Source organism: Carettochelys insculpta, chromosome 6 (genome assembly GCF_033958435.1).
Source record: "Carettochelys insculpta isolate YL-2023 chromosome 6, ASM3395843v1, whole genome shotgun sequence".
Taxonomy (NCBI): Eukaryota; Metazoa; Chordata; order Testudines; family Carettochelyidae; genus Carettochelys; species Carettochelys insculpta.
In genome coordinates this window covers 43,651,045-43,666,550 of record NC_134142.1, presented here as the reverse complement: position 1 = coordinate 43,666,550, position 15,506 = coordinate 43,651,045, and the positions used below count along the sequence as shown (strand labels likewise).

The window sequence follows — 15,506 nt, the reverse complement described above, 5'->3', positions numbered from 1 at the left end:
GTTGGACACTGAATTCCTTATATTGCTTATTATACCATCTTTGACATGGTATTAAAACCAGCACTGGAAGAAAGTGTGTGGTATTAATATTGCATTGTTCTGCAGAATAAATGGGAATGCCGTTCCACCAACAGTTTCCAGCAGCTATGTTATGCTTGCTGAGCATGGACTCTGTATGATGTGAACTTCCAGAAAGATATGTTTTCTCCCTTTTACAAATGACTAACAAAATTAATACGAAAGATAAAGAAAACTTGGAAATGGGCGGGGTGAGTCTTTAGAATTGAAACAAACTTGAAATCATTTCACTCTTCAGCACAATGTGGATGTGCAAGTTGTGCTGCTGTATAATACAAACTCATTCTTTTGAAAGCATTCCCCCTCATCTTGTTTGTGTGCATATTCCACAAGTTTTCTCCTTTAATGCTGAGGCTCTGTGTTTGTTCTCAGACAAGTTGGATGGCTTGCGGACAGGCACAAAGAGGAAACGTGACTGGGAAGCAATTGCCAGCAGATTGGAGGATTATCTTCAGCTTCCAGATGACTATGATACACGTGCTTCTGAACCGGGCAAGAAGAGGGTAATAACCTCCACTATAGCTTACTGTCTCTAAGGGACTCTTACAGCATTCTCTGTGGAATGTAGTCTGTACCATCCATTCAGTTTGCCTGCATACAAGGATCACTGTGGACTTACTGTTTCATCTCATTATCCCTTTAGATGTCGTAATAAGCTGTTCTTGAGAACATTGTCTTCCATGATATGATAAATTGAGGCTCTGAAGTTAGTGAAGATTAACAGCATAAATCACAGATTTTGGCTGTATCTACACTAGCTCCTTTCTTCAAAGGGAGGATGGGAAGTAGCGTGTTGGGAGTTTATTAATGAAGTGCTGCAGTGCATATGCAGCAGTTTATTAAGCAAATTCCACCCCATGGCAACTTGAAAGTACCAGCTCGCATCTAGCTGTGGCTCACCCGCCTGTACATCAGAGTGGCCAGGGGCAGTGCTTTGAAGTCCCTTTACAAAATTTTGAGGCATAAAGGGACTTCAAACTACCCCAGGCACTTCGAAGTACCAGTGGGTGAGCCCTGGCTAGAGGCAGTCTGGCACTTTGAAGTTTAAGTCTTTGAAGTTGCTGCCAGGGGGGCTGGAATTTGCTTAATGAAAGGCTGCATGTGCACACCAGCACTTCATTCATAAACTCCCAACACCCTACTTAGCATGTTCTTTCGAAGTAGGGAGCTAGTATGGACAAGCCCTTTGAGTTTTAGGAAAAAGATATATTTCTTAAGGAAAGGTTCTATGTTAAGATGTGGATTTTCAAAGGGTGCCATGGAGATGGTGTGTGTGTGATGGTATAGTATGTAGTGCAGGTTCTCAGAAAAGAAATACATACTGTGTTTCATATGAGGCTACAGCTACACTGTAGCCATAACTCAAAATAACTTATGCAATTTGCCTTGCAAAAAATGCATGATTTCTTTCCAGTGAACTTATTTTGAACTTGGCTCCATCCGCATGTCACCAGAGTTTGAAATAAGCGACTGTTTTGAAGTTTCTGCTATTCCTCGTATGATGTGGGGTACCGGAATCAGAATACTGTGCTCAAAATAGCACTGCTATTTTGAGCTCAGTGTTTAGCCACTGCTTTGCTAGTTTGGGGTAGGTCTTGTATCACAAAATAGCAACTCTAGTGTAGCCATAGCCTGAGAGAAGAGGAAAAGACAACGGGTTTTATTTGTGTGTTCTTTTAATCTGTTTTTGCTGTAGGCTTTTAACAAAGTTAGTGCAAGTAGCCACATGTGTTTTAAAATTCAGAGTAGGTTCGATTTGAGTGATTTTCTTTGGAAAAGCAGAATCTATATATAAAAAAAATCCTTTATCATCCCTGAGTGTGTGCTGCATCTTGAAATACTGCTGTGAATGGAAAGTAAAAATACACACAGACACAAAAATACACCAAAAGGCATTTTGAGCCTCACTTAAAATAATTACCATAAAATTAGGTATCTTAAAGTTAAGGTTGCTTTATTAAACTTACGAGCAAGACTGTCACTAAAAATCAAACCACCGGTAAAGTCATTTACATCTATACGCAGCCTACTCGTGTCTTACCCACTAAACATCAAAAGACTAGTCACAGTCCTCAGCTTCATAGTAAACTCCCTTTTGATTCCAACCTACATTCAGTAACTCAGACTCTGATCTTAGGCCTTTACCGTCAGTCTATTTCAGCTACACAAACTGAGTAGCTGAAGGCAAAATACCCACCGCAGTGTCTTCCACGTGGTAAGGTTGACAGGGGCTCTTCTCCTGTTGACACCAGTACTCTTCTCATTTTGGTGGAGTCCCAGTGTTGATAGGAGAGCATTTGGAGATTGATTTGTTTTCAAAGAAGCAATAAATGAATACCTGGTGGATTGAACCTAGGGATGTTGACGGGTAACCAGTTAACAGGTGTGGGCTAGAGCAGCCCGCTGCAGGAAGGGACACTCCCACATGGCCAGAGCAGTCCCTGTCTGCAGCAGGGGAGCTGGCTGGAGCAACCTCCCCAGCCTCCCAGCATCAACCATTTAATCAGTTAACTGGTTAAACCTGGTGTTTAACAGTTAACCAAATAAATGGGATTTTACACCCCTAATTGAGTCCTGCCAGGTTGCTCCCGAGCATAGTGAAGACATACTGTGCGTAGTGTTAAGCTGTGTTCCCTGTAGACATGCCTAATCATAATGGAATAATTGCGCATGGAAAAATACGAGGTTGAAGTCCAGGTTGTGTAGTTCAAAGGGAATGGGAGGAATTGGCTGTATACATTGTTAGTTGTATGTTTAAACTTATAGTTTGTCATGGAGCTGAGGAGTTTGTAATTGTGGTGGGTGATAAGATGTAAGATGAGGTTATGTGGATGTTAATACACCAGCCTCACCAACCAGTGATATCCTTTGTGAAAATCATGTTAATAGACAATATAATTGAGCAACTTTTATTCGAAGCCAGTGGCAACCAACATGCTGGATTATTTGGCCAGTTGAGTGTGGATAGTTGTCTTGAACAATAAACATTTTCAGAATAACGTGGCTCGTTCGCTGTAGCAGTAGCCACCGTCAGAACTGTTTGGACACCACAGCTCTAAGCTAATCTTTGTGGATAGGGTCTTTATAAAAATCCAAGTGTAGCTATATGGATGATGAGGTTAGTTTTGGCCATTGGATCTCAGATGAGTGGGGATATATGGAATTTTTGGCAGGAGGACAAGAAGGTAATGAGGGAGAGCGGACAACAGTAGTTGATGGGCAGTAAAAATGGGGAGAAGAGGACCAGAGGTTTCTTCTGGTGAATGTTTTATGGTTTAATGTGCAGTAGCTTTCTTCCAGTGGCCCACCTACTCGTAAACCATAAGAGAGCTACAGAGGTTAATGGGATTTGTGGGGGGACCATAGCTGGATAGCAGCTTTCCCTGGTTCTATCCTCACTAGGACCCACTACTTTACTAAAGTACTGAAGTAATTTTTACATTTATTAACATTTTATTTTTATAAACATAAACATTTATACAACATTAGTGATAATAGAAATAAATGTAAGAGTTCTTCCCTTGTACATTGGGTTAGCAAAATGAGGACATTGAACTAAGTAACTTGGGGAACTTGGCTTGTAACTGAGGGGCAGCTGTTGGGGACCAATTAGGCAGCAAGAATTGGGATTGGAGGGCAGGTAAGGAAAGGGATTTGTTGTTCCTGAGGTTATGTCTGCGCAGCAAAGAAAAACGCAAGGCTAGTGTGCGCCAGCTGACACAGGCTTATGGGGCTCAGACTATGGCAATGTTTCATTGCTTTGTAGACTTCCAGGCTCAAGAGTTCTGGGACCTTCTCATCTTGCATGGTCCTAGTGCCTGGGACCCAGCCCAAGCCGGAAGTCAGCACAATGGTGTAACGGTCCGACATCCCGAATCCTGCAAGTTTAAGTCAGGTGGCTTGGGGCCACTACGGGTGTGTAGTTCCCATGTGAAAACATTCTAAGATGTCTACAGATACTGCTTCTATTGTCTTGTCATCACTCTTCCTACCTGGCTCCCTGGTTACCACCCTCGCATTAGTTGCTTTTATGGCTTCTGCCCTGCCACCCCATCCCCATTCCATATATGCACATATGTGTGAGTGCAAAGCCGACTGCATAAGTCTGAATAGAGGTGAGGGATGTGAGTGATTTTAAGAAGCCTTAGAGAAGGAAATTGCAGTTGTCAGTGTGGGACAGGACATGAATGTGTGAACTGGCAACTTAGCACATTAGATGAGGTAGTGAAAAGGCTTATCCAGAAATGTGCCATAAAAGCCAAAGATGGAAAGGAGCTATATGTTGTGACTCTCCTTCAATCATTGCAAGATTGTTCCTACGATGTATCTAGCTGTACTTTGTCAATCTAGTTTAAAATATCTCCAGTATGTATTCAGACTAACAAGGTAGATCTAGAGAAAGATTATAGTTGTGAAAAAAATTGTAGCTGAACATTGCGGCATCATGTTCTCTGTGCCACTTCATTTGGGACAAGTAGAATACTGACCTGCACAAACTACAGTACTGAACACTGAGAAGTAAGCCTGTAATCCTTCCTTCCAGAAGCACTGCTGTGTGTTGTGGCTTTTGTCTGATATACCTCAATTCCTCCATACAAAAATAATATTTTCCAGTGGTCTTTGTGGTCTTGTTTCCTGTGACCATTAGGCATCCCACCCATACTCTTCCTCTTTCAAGCCTTAGAAAGGAGAATTAATGTTGCATAGTATGCTCTGAATCACAAAATTATTAATGTTAAAATGGAAAAAGCTTAACTCATTCTTCTTCCAAAATTGTTCCTACTTTGTGATACATTCAGGACATTCACTTTAAATGATGTAATTGGTGGGCCGTCCACTGCTTCTCTTGAGGATATGATCTGGATCTTCAATTTCAAACCCAAAATGATTGAATGGAGGTTAAGAATTTTCCCAGTACACTGATCTGTAACAGAAAGGCCAACCTATGTTTATTCTTGAGCGGCTGTCCTACTGATATTGTGTTCTTCTTAGGTGAGGTGGGCAGATCTAGAAGAGAAGAAGGATGCAGATAGGAAGAGGGCCATTGGTTTTGTGGTTGGACAGACTGATTGGGAGAAGATTACAGATGAAAGCGGTCATCTTGCTGAGAGAGCCCTCAACCGCACCAAATATATCTGAGAATTATTATGTGGAGTTTTTGTATCTTTGAGGTAAATATATTCCACTATTGTACATATTTAGTCTCTGTTTTTTTAAGAGTTGAGGAAGAGATTAAACACACACATTGCTAGGATTCTCCTGCCAAATATTCTTGTTTGGAGCCTTGATTGTTGGGTGGATTTGCCAGTTGTGCATGTTTATTCGTGTGTAATTTCCTGTGTAGAGTGTGAAGATTGAAGACAAAGGGTTAACACCCTTGAAAATCTCCAGGCATTGTCAGAAATAAGAATATAAGTGTTCATTACAAGGACAACTGGAATATGTCAGCTGCATACCTACTTCTTCAAATTCCAGACTCTACATCATTGTATTTGAATTCTGACCCTTTTTACTGATCCATTTCTCAGTGTAACAAACTTTTCTCTTTTTTTTGACAGGCCATTTAATTGAGGAGAACTAAACCAGTGTGGCATGAGCATCCTACATGGATCACATCTTCACAGATTTTTTTTTCTTTTTTTTTTTAGTTTCTGAAAGTTCCTTGGAATATTTGCGAGTGATAACTGGTGTCCCCAAAAACCATAAAATCCCGCTGCACATAAGCGAGAGTTTTCATTTTAATATTTTTTGGAGGGGAAGGGGAGGGTCAGTAGTTTTAGCTGCTATGCGTGGGGTAGGGTGGAATAATTAGGCAGAGAATGTTTCCTCCGCTGTATTGTAACAATGTCTGTATCACCTTTGCTTTGTGGCCGTTCTCGTTTTATACTGTACGTACCTTGTAGCTTATTATACTAGGAAGCAGAACAATAAACTTTCAGTATAAACCCAGTGAATCTGGTGGGCCATACAGCATGGGCCTTTTTCTTGGTGTTTGTTTTAAATGGGTCTGTCTTCACATGCTGATGGAAAGTTCAAAGTCGCTGTCATCTGGAAGAGGCATCATGCTCTGTTTGAATGCACGTCCTACTGGGGTCTCCAGGACTAGCTGCACTCTTCTGTATATCCAGCTATTTTTTTAGGTCTTGGCTTTTGTTGGCCTACAGTCATTTTACATCTTATCTGTCATATTGGAGGACGGCTGCTCTTTAAAGTGTTTTCTGGATTGTTAATTTCTCAGCTGTGTTAAATTTCCATTGCTACCTGTGAGTTTGAATTTAATTCTGTAGTACTGAAATACTCCTGGTAGTAATGAGGAATGTGGAAAATATCCCTTTTTACTGATTTTGAAATTAAACCAAATGACAGAAAAAACTGCATGTGGGAAGCTCTCTTGGTAGGAGCCCAGAAAGTCCCTGTGGTCATAATAGGTCATGTTATCTGTTTGATTCCCCCTCAATGCATATGCATTCCCTTCACAAAATTTAATTTCACTTAAAAGCAGTAATGAGGACTTTTGGATATAGAGCTAAATGATGCTTCAGTTTGGCTAAGTAAAGGTCTTCACTTGATGTAAGAGATAGATAGATAAATAATTGTCCACATTGAGAACAATGGGGTAGCAGCTTCATGTATAACATTTGTCTCACCACTGATGCATACTATTACAGATTTGCTAATGAGCATTTTGAATAGGTAATTTTTGTCCTTTCAGGGTTTCCAAACCAAAGGCTTATGTTAAAAGTTGTGTGGAAAGAGAAGGTGTAGATTAACTGGAACATGTTTTAGTTGACGGTGAATTATTTGAAATTGCTGTCCTGTACACTTTGAAAGAAAATGAAATTCTAAAAGCTGCTTTTGTTCTTGTTGCTCTAAGTGATTGCATATCAGATTGCTTCTAAGTTTATTAACCAGTCAGTAGTGATGAGGGCATTGTTTAGTACATTAAAGGAGAGCCATTGTTTGTAATATTGAGTGGTTTTTGTTCACCAGTCTAATACATTTCTGTTTACTTGACATTTCTCAGCCTGATTCATTGTGTGTGATTGAAAGCTTTTGTCAAACTATCTGAATTTATGTCCTGAATATATATTTACATACAAGAAAATGAAACTTCTTGAATGCAGTGCTGTTATGCCAGAAAGTAACAAATCTAGATTTGTGTGCACATCCCATATTACAGCAATATTTACTTTGGTTTTTAAAAGTTTCAAAGTACTGTTTGTGAAGTCTCACAGAGTTATCATTGCCAGCAAATAACAAAGCAATAATTGCCAACAATTCCAGGACATCTGAGAGCTTTCGTGTCCCTGTGGGGATCAGGCACGGCTTGTCTCATCTGAGTTGCTTTCTCATTCCTCATCCTAGAGGCTTCCAGAAGGATTATGAGGCTGCAAACTGGAGTCTGTTGTCCATAACAAATCTGGACCGCTTATGATATTTCCTAAACCCATTTGACTTCCTGTGTCATTTTGGTGGAATGGTTCTCTCTCCAGATGATATGAGTTGATATTTTCAGTATATCCTTCATAATCGATCTGAACCAAATTCCAACAGTTTTCTTTCCCAGGGTAAATTACACTTTTTTGAGTACTTGCTCATGTCTATTCCAATAGGAGTGTGCATGCAGTGCCATCATTAGAAGATTTTTCTCCTTGTGGAATCTGTCAGGTCAACTATGAGACCCTGGAGTGGCACCTTCAAGGAAGTGCATATAGGTCCTTTCTGACCCACCACCTGCTCAGTTCCTTCTTACCACTAGTGAGGGTCGTTGGAGCAGCATTTGGCAAGTGGCTACCTAGTGGTTCCCTTTTAGTCACGTGTAAATAGTTTTTGTAGTATCAAAAGTTGGTTTAGCAGTAAATTTACCTTGGCGTTGGGGTCCCTAGTTTTTTCCAGAGACCAGGGCATACTTTGGTCTCAAGGGCTTAAGTTGTCTGAAAGGTGTGGGAAACCTGTGCCCTGAGGGGATCCACACACCACTTATCAGTGTGTAGGAGAGGATCATCAGGCGAAAAAGGGCTTGATTTGCAGGAACTTCAAGCCTAGTGCTAAGGAAAGAGGAGTATCATCTGAAGCGCCTGTCAGTGGAGTCGGCCTTAGGGCACCAGCAGCATCGTCGCAAAGCACACCAGCTTTGGTGCAGGATGCTTCAGCACTAAGGACTCCACCAAAGAAGATCAGCATTTCTCCCCAGCTCATAAAGCAAATTCAAGTGTTTGGCACCATGAAGAAGGTGGAGAGAGGTTCTTCCCCCATCAAGAAGCTGCAAGGGGATACCAGTGGGAAGTGTCCTATGTTTGGGCACCCAGAACTTGGCCTTCAGGTCCCAGCATTCTGACTCCAGCCCCGAAAGGAGATCTGATGCCAGTGGACTCACTGACTAAGGGAACTGGAGGAAGAACTTGATCTCTTCTTTGTGCCAGAGGCCTCTGAAGCTGCCTAGGACCTTATTGCTTTGGCACCACAGTCCCTCACCCTGCAGTTGTGCGCTCTGGCACCAGTGCAGGCATCAGCACAAGTCCCTAGCACTGTCTGCGACCTTCATGGTGCACAGCCTGCAAGCACTACATATGGCATTATTTGCAGCACTAATGGTGGTCTTGCTCCCTCTGCTTTCCACCCCCAGTGAGCATCAGGGTAAGCCCACAATGATGCTGCAACACTGTTCTCCATCTCCACACTATTACTCTCCAGCATCATCTGGGTCTGTCTCACCATGGATGGGCTCAGAGTACTCGGCGCTGGAGGCTGAGTCCTTTGTGCCCTGATGCAGCTGGTACTGTTAATGCACTGATCTAAGCAATGCAGAGTGGAGGACTCCTCAGTACTGATGGTATCCTGGCCATCTCAGTGTCAGGGCCTGGTACAATGGCCCTTTTGGACACCTTGGGTCTATCAGCAGACTCTGGGACAGAGCTCCAGGTCAGTGTTTCCTCTAATTTTTTCTATCCATGTGTGGAAAAAAAATTGTGCACTGAAACGTGTGGATGTGCACCACCAGTAGAAATACATGCTGCTGGCTTTGGGTCCTCTGTTTATCAGCAGAGCATCAGTAGAATCTCTTGGGTGGCCATCCTAGTGCTCAGCTTACAGAGAACGCTGCTACAGAACAGCGTTAGTGATGTGCATGACCTGTGCTCTCCTGTCAGCTATATCAGTATTGTGCCACACCCCCAGGGGTCCAGATGACCTCCCCAGGACAAGGTCTCAGGCCTTTGCACATGGGCATAGCATTAGAGCCAACATCACCCGTGATGTAGGTGCCAGTCTGGTCACATGGGATACCAACATACTTGAGCCAGCCTCCAAGGATTTGACAAAGTGGTGGTGGGTACCACTACAGTTCTCCCTGCGGTTGTCATGAGGGTGCACCAGAACCAGTGACCCAGAACCTAAACCTCCAGGTGGAGGAAGTCACAGAGGACATTCTTGCCCCTGTGGGTCTCTCCAAGGTGGTCTTGCCCCCTAGAAAAGTTATCCAAAACACCACAAAGGTGCTCTGGCAGATGCCAGCCTCAATCTGACCTACAAGTAGAGAGGAGGTACAAGTACCTCTTTATACGCTCCTAGGATTCTAGTGGTGACAGCAAATTGTAAAAGAGTGCAAGGAGAAAATGGGACCTACTCTCAAATAAAGGGAGACTAAGAAGTGTGACTAATTTGGCTGGAAGGTCTACTCAAATGACAGGCTCTAGCTTCGAGTAGCCAACAAGCAGGTGGTACTCAGCTGCTACGCTTTTAAGTCCAGGAGCACAAGTGAAGTTCTAGAATTTGTTGAGGCAGTTCGACTGGAGGAGCACATTGCAGTTCTCTTGAACAGCCGCCCAGCCTGAACCTGAACTTTGGAAGATATTCCCAAGGACAATGCACCAGTACTGAACTTGGATCGTCACACCCTTCCCCTTTTGTGAATCGTATACCCCATTGCTACCCTGCTTGGTCCCAGATTACCTCAGATCATTGGGTCCTGAACATGGTAAGGGTGGGATATACTGTTCCTTCCCAGTCCCCTTCTCCCTCTTTTTCCAGGGTCTTTCTCATGAACAGCAACTTCAACAGGAGGTGCAGTCACTTCTCACTCTAAGGCCACGTAGGAGGGTTCCTTAAGAGTTCAGGGGCAAGGGCAGCGATAGTCTCGGGTCTATCCTGGATCTGTGAGACCTCAATGCATGCATCAATAAACTGATGTTTTGCATGGTATCCATGGCCTTCATCATTCCCTCCCTGGATCCAGGAGATTGGTAGTTTGTCCTCTACTTGATAGACGCATGCTTCTGTATCACCATTAACCCAACCCATAGACAGTTTCTTCAATTTGTGGTCAGTGACCAGCACTACAAGTTCATGGTGCTCCCTTTTGTGTTCTTGGCAGCCCCTCTGGTATTCACAAAGTGTATATCAGTTGTGGTAGCCTTCTTCCACAAACATAAGGTACGGGTCTTCCAGTACCTGGAGAACTGGCTTATCTAAGCCAAGTTACAAGTACAGACTGTGGAACGTGTCTCTGACTTGTCACCTTTCTCTCAGCATGGGCCTGCTACTAATTGTGCCAAAACTGACACTAGCCCAACACAGAGAATATAATTCAGAGGAGCTTTTGGGACTCCACATGAGCCAGAGCACCTCTGCCCTCACTGTGCTTCCAAGCCTCGGGAGACATCTTTGAGAATCTCCGTCTGTTCCCAACAATAACAGCCAGAAATTGTATGAAGTTGCTGGGAATTGTGGTGTCTTGTGCATACATAGTCCAGCCTGCCAGCTTAAGACTCGTCCCCTTCAGGAGCGGTTCGTGCAAGTGTACAGGACCAACTGGGACCTTCTGGACTGGGTATTTACCCTCCCACCTCAAATTCGCAATTTCTTCTGCTTGTGGCTGCAGCCAAAGGTGGTCTGTGAGGGAATACCCTTTGCCAAGCCACAGTTGAAGCTATCTCTGGTTACTGATGCCTTGGCACTAGGTTGGGGAGGACACCAGCGCAATACCAGAATGCAAGGCCTGTGGTCCCAAGCAGAACTATTGATGCACATTGATATAAGGGAGCTGAGGGTGGTTCGTCCTGCATGCCAAATGTTGCAGGCCCACCTCCAGGGCAAATGGACACCACCATGTAATGTTCTGTATACGCACCTGTATACGCACCTGTTCCCCTATCAGGAAACTCTCAAACTGTGGAACTTTCACATCACTAACTCCATCCACCTAATAGTGTCATACCTTCCAGGAGCACAAAATGAGCTGGCCAGTTGCCTCAGCAACTTGTTCCATGGTCACAAATGGTCCCAAAGTGCAGACATTGCCCTTTGGATTTTCCAGAAGTGAGGTTTTCCCTACGTTGATATTGCCCTGTGTCATGTAGTGACAATGATTTTGTTCCTTTCTGAAGCATTGCCTCAGTTCCATCATGGATGCTTTTCACCTCCCAGGCACAAATGTGCTATGTGCATTCTCGTCCTTCCCTCTCCAACACGAAGTCCTCTTCAGTGTTTGCCAGGATATGGCTTCATAGATCCTCATAGTGCCAGTGTTGTCCCACCAGCCCTCATTCACCACACTGTTGAACCCATCTGTGGAGAGACTAGTAATCCTTCCTTTGTGCCTGGACCGCCTCATGCAGAACCATAGCTACTTACAGTGTTCTGACCTGGAGTCCCTCCACTTCTCAGCATAGAAACTCCAAGGTTCAACCTTCTGGAGCTCCAGTGTTCAGATTGTTGGCAAAGTTAAACCCTCCACTTGTGCCACTTATCTGGCCAAGTGGAAATGGTTTTCAGTTTGGTATCTTCGGAAGGGCACCTCTCTGCAGCAAGCATCAATTCCCCCTGTTCTAGAATACTTACTGTACGTCTGAAGCAGCAAGGGTTGGCTTCATCTATCAGCATGCACCTAGCTGGCATCTTGGCCTTCTTCCTGAGTGTGGTGGGTAGGTTAGTCTTCAGGAATCCTATGGTCAGCTGGTTTCTCAAGGGCTTAGACAGGCAGTATCCCCAGGTGTGGCAGACTGTCCCCCAGTGGGATGTTAACCTGGTCCTCTCCAAGCTCTTTGATCTCCTCTTTGAGCCCAAGATAATTTGCCATCTCTCCTGCCTTTCCTAGAATGTGGCCTTTCTGGTGGTCGTAGCCCCAGCAAGAAACTTCTCCAAGCTCAGAGCCCCCAGTACTGTCTGTTAGGCAAAGACAAGGTAAAAACTGACTGTATGTTTGTTCCAGGTTCATTTTAAGATCTTTGCCTTCTGTGTTCTGCATTGATTACGACGGCCCTCCACTTGGTCCCGGGAACACTCTGAGCTCAAGCAATGCTCAAAGGAGTGCTGCTGGTCCGATTTGTGGCATTGGTCTGGCTCAGCATCCATCTTGCAGCTGGTCCTCTTGGAGCTGTTGGTGCTCAAGAGCATCTGTCGCAAGTCAGTCCTGGTCTGGCTTGTAGTCATCAGGACACTCCAGTCACTTTCAGAGTGCCTGGCACTGAGGCACATCACAGTACGGGGGACCTCAGCACCATTCCATCTCTGACAGGTAGACTGTCAGCATGTCTGGAGTCCTTGCTCCATACTCTGGCATCTCCCTTCTTGCCACCACTCTTCAGAGTGTGAAGCCTTGCCTTGGCACTGTTCTTTGGAGATGGAGCCTCGCTTTGTCACCAGTAGTTGCCTCGGCATTCTCAGCACAGGCCCTGAGCCCAGCACTGCTTGCTCCCTAGGCACAAGTCCGCAGTCCTGGCACTAGTTCTCTTCTTGTCAACTCTTGAGGACTCAGTGCTGGTCAACATCATCATGGTTAGTCCAGGTCTCGACACTTGGCATATGGACAGTGAGAGTTGGCACTGGGACTTCACACCCCTCAGACTGGTTCAGACCAGCCTCGGCCCTCCCATTCCACAAAACATTAGTGGCTTTGGGTTGGTCGATGCCAGCTGCCTCTCATCTCTTAGAGACCTGGGAACTCCTCAATGGCCACCATGGTGGCAGTTTTGGATGCTGTTGGCATTCCACCAAGCTCAGGGCATATTATCAATGGGCTCTCCATTGGCCGCTGAGTCTCAGACCAGGAAAGCAACAGCCACAGGACATGGCAACACCCATATCACCACTATCCACTGCCCAGGAGAGCCCTCTGAGTCTGGCCTTACCACCTTTGGGAGTGTGCTTAAGATGCAGTCCTGCCTCTGGCCTCTTCATTGTCCTCCCTCAATGAAGCAGTGGTGGGCACGTCCATCACAGCCACGCTCCTTTGGAATACAGGGTGTTGCAAGACCTTCTGTGCAAGGTGACCCTTAGTCTCAACCTGTATGTGGAGGTGGGTGAGCAGGATGACTGTATGGTCTGTATCCTAGCTCCCAAAGGCTTTTCCAGTGTGCTGCTCACTATCATAAAACCCATCTGGTCTTCTATCAAAATTATCTGGCACATGCTGGCCTCCATCTCTCCCACAGCAAAAGTGGAGAGGCAATACTTTGTCCCAGTCAAGAAATTTGGATATTTGTTCACCCATCCCCTGCATGCTCTCTTTTGGTGGTGGCAGTGGACGAGGAGAGGCCCAGTCACCAGGCTCTGGCACCTAAGTCAAGAGATGCAAAGCTCCTTGACTTGACTGATTCAGACTCGAGACTATTCCATGACAGAGCCTGCTACTTAGGATAGCGAACCAACAAGCTATCCGGAGTTGCTATGTTAACTTCTGGCCTCTCTTCTCTAGCTCAAGGACTCGTTGCCCCAGGAGCCACAGTATCAGTTTGCAGCCCTGGTCCAGGGTATCAAACCAGTGCCTCACACCTCTCTCCAGGCATCTTGGATGTGGCAGACTCAGTGGCACATGCTGTCTTGGCTGGAGTCACAAAGCGTAAAAATGCCTGACTCCAGCCCTCGAGGCTCCCCTCTGAGAACCAGCAAACTATTCAGGACATCCGTTTTGTTAGGGTGGGACTTTTTGCAGAGAACACTAACTTTCACCTGCAAATTCACACCTCAAGCCAAGTCTGACTTCTCCTGTCATTGTCCTTGCTACTCCTGTACAAATTCTTTTTGACCCCAGTCGAGCAGTAACCAAGGTCAGGTGAAGTCCTCCTTGGGATTCAAGCAGTCATATCGAAGGTGTGTCCAGGGATGGAATACCAAGTGTCCTGGAGCCTTCCCCACCTTTTCTGTCTGTCCCATTTGCACCAGGACTGGGCCAGCATTACTTCAGACTGTTGGATCCTTCATGCGGTAAGAAATGGGATATACTATTACGTTCCACTTGCTCCTGCCCTCACAACCCCCCACCTGTCTTTCAGGGACTCTTTCACGGGCCACTTCTTCAGGAGGTGCAAAACACTCCTGGACATTGGAGCCAGTGGAAGAAGTTCCTCAGGAGTTATGGGGCAGGAGTCTGCTCCCTCTACTTCCTTATTTCGAAAGCAAAGGAAGGCCTTAGGCTTATTCGGGACATCAGGGGACTAAACAGGTTAAATCGCCAACCACAAGTTTTGTATGGTCTCCCTTAGCTCCATCATTCCTTCCTTGAATTCAGGGGATTGGAAGAACGCCTGTGTCCACATCATGATCAAGTTTTCGTTCCTAATATATGTCCATTTGCTGGTGAGGGTGGATCAGTTCCAGGTTTATGCCCCTAATAGGTGGCATACCAGAGCTCCCTAAGTGTTTACCAAATGCGTGGCAGAGGTGATGGCCTTCTTCCTTGGTCACGGAGTCCAGGTTTACCCTTACCTGGATGATTGGCTTCTATGGGTCTGTTCCTACCGGCAGGTGGAAGCTCACAGGAACCTTACGTGGACCACACTTGCAAGGCTACGCCTCTTTCTCAGCCCCAGAATGTTGGCCCTCGATTCCACACAGAGTCCATCAGGGCAGTTCTGGATGCCACCAAGGTTCAGGTGTTTCTGTTACAGCAACATTTCACTGAATTAACTCAGCTGTTGTGATCTCTTGCCAATTTCCCGATGACCATGGCCAGGACATGCCTCAGGTTCCTGGGCCATATGGCAGCTTGTATGTACATAATCCCATTTGCCAGACTTTGCCTTCAGGCCATCACTCTTGTCTTGCATCCATGTGTCACCCAGATTGTAACAGCATCAACATGGTGGGGACAGTCCCACCATGTGGTCCTGTGGTGTGGTGGGGACAACTGGTGATGGTAAGAGTACTGTTTCCCAGCCCACCATTCATGGTGACCCTTGTCACAGACGTGCTCACTTTGGGCTGGGTGGCTGACATGGGAGAGTTCATAAATCATGCAGTGTGGAGTCTCTCTCCACATCAGTGTTTGTGAACTCCCAGTCATCCATCTTGCATTTCTGGCTCACCTCTCCACTGCAGTTGGCTTGAACATCCACAAGGGAAGAACTAAGATCTTGAAAATCAGTATCAGTAGCACAGAGCCAGTCATACTTGTCAGCAAGGTGCTGGAAGAGGTGGAGGTCTTCACATAC

General features: G+C 45.3%; 1 protein-coding gene across 2 annotated transcripts in view; it reads left to right on the top strand.

Moving 5' to 3' along the window:
- YLPM1 (YLP motif containing 1) overlaps positions 1 to 7,092 on the top strand; it is a 53,367-nt gene extending 46,275 nt beyond the window's left edge. The window contains exons 19-21 of one of the 2 annotated variants that reach the window (XM_074996776.1): positions 451 to 581; positions 5,071 to 5,249; positions 5,637 to 7,092. In XM_074996776.1, coding sequence (XP_074852877.1) covers positions 451 to 581; positions 5,071 to 5,217 — 278 coding nt within the window. In that variant the 3' untranslated portion in view covers positions 5,218 to 5,249; positions 5,637 to 7,092. Of the gene's footprint in view, positions 1 to 450; positions 582 to 5,070; positions 5,250 to 5,636 lie in introns of those variants that run through there. The other variant, XM_074996777.1, reaches the window with a different exon arrangement.
- Positions 7,093 to 15,506: the final 8,414 nt, after the last annotated feature.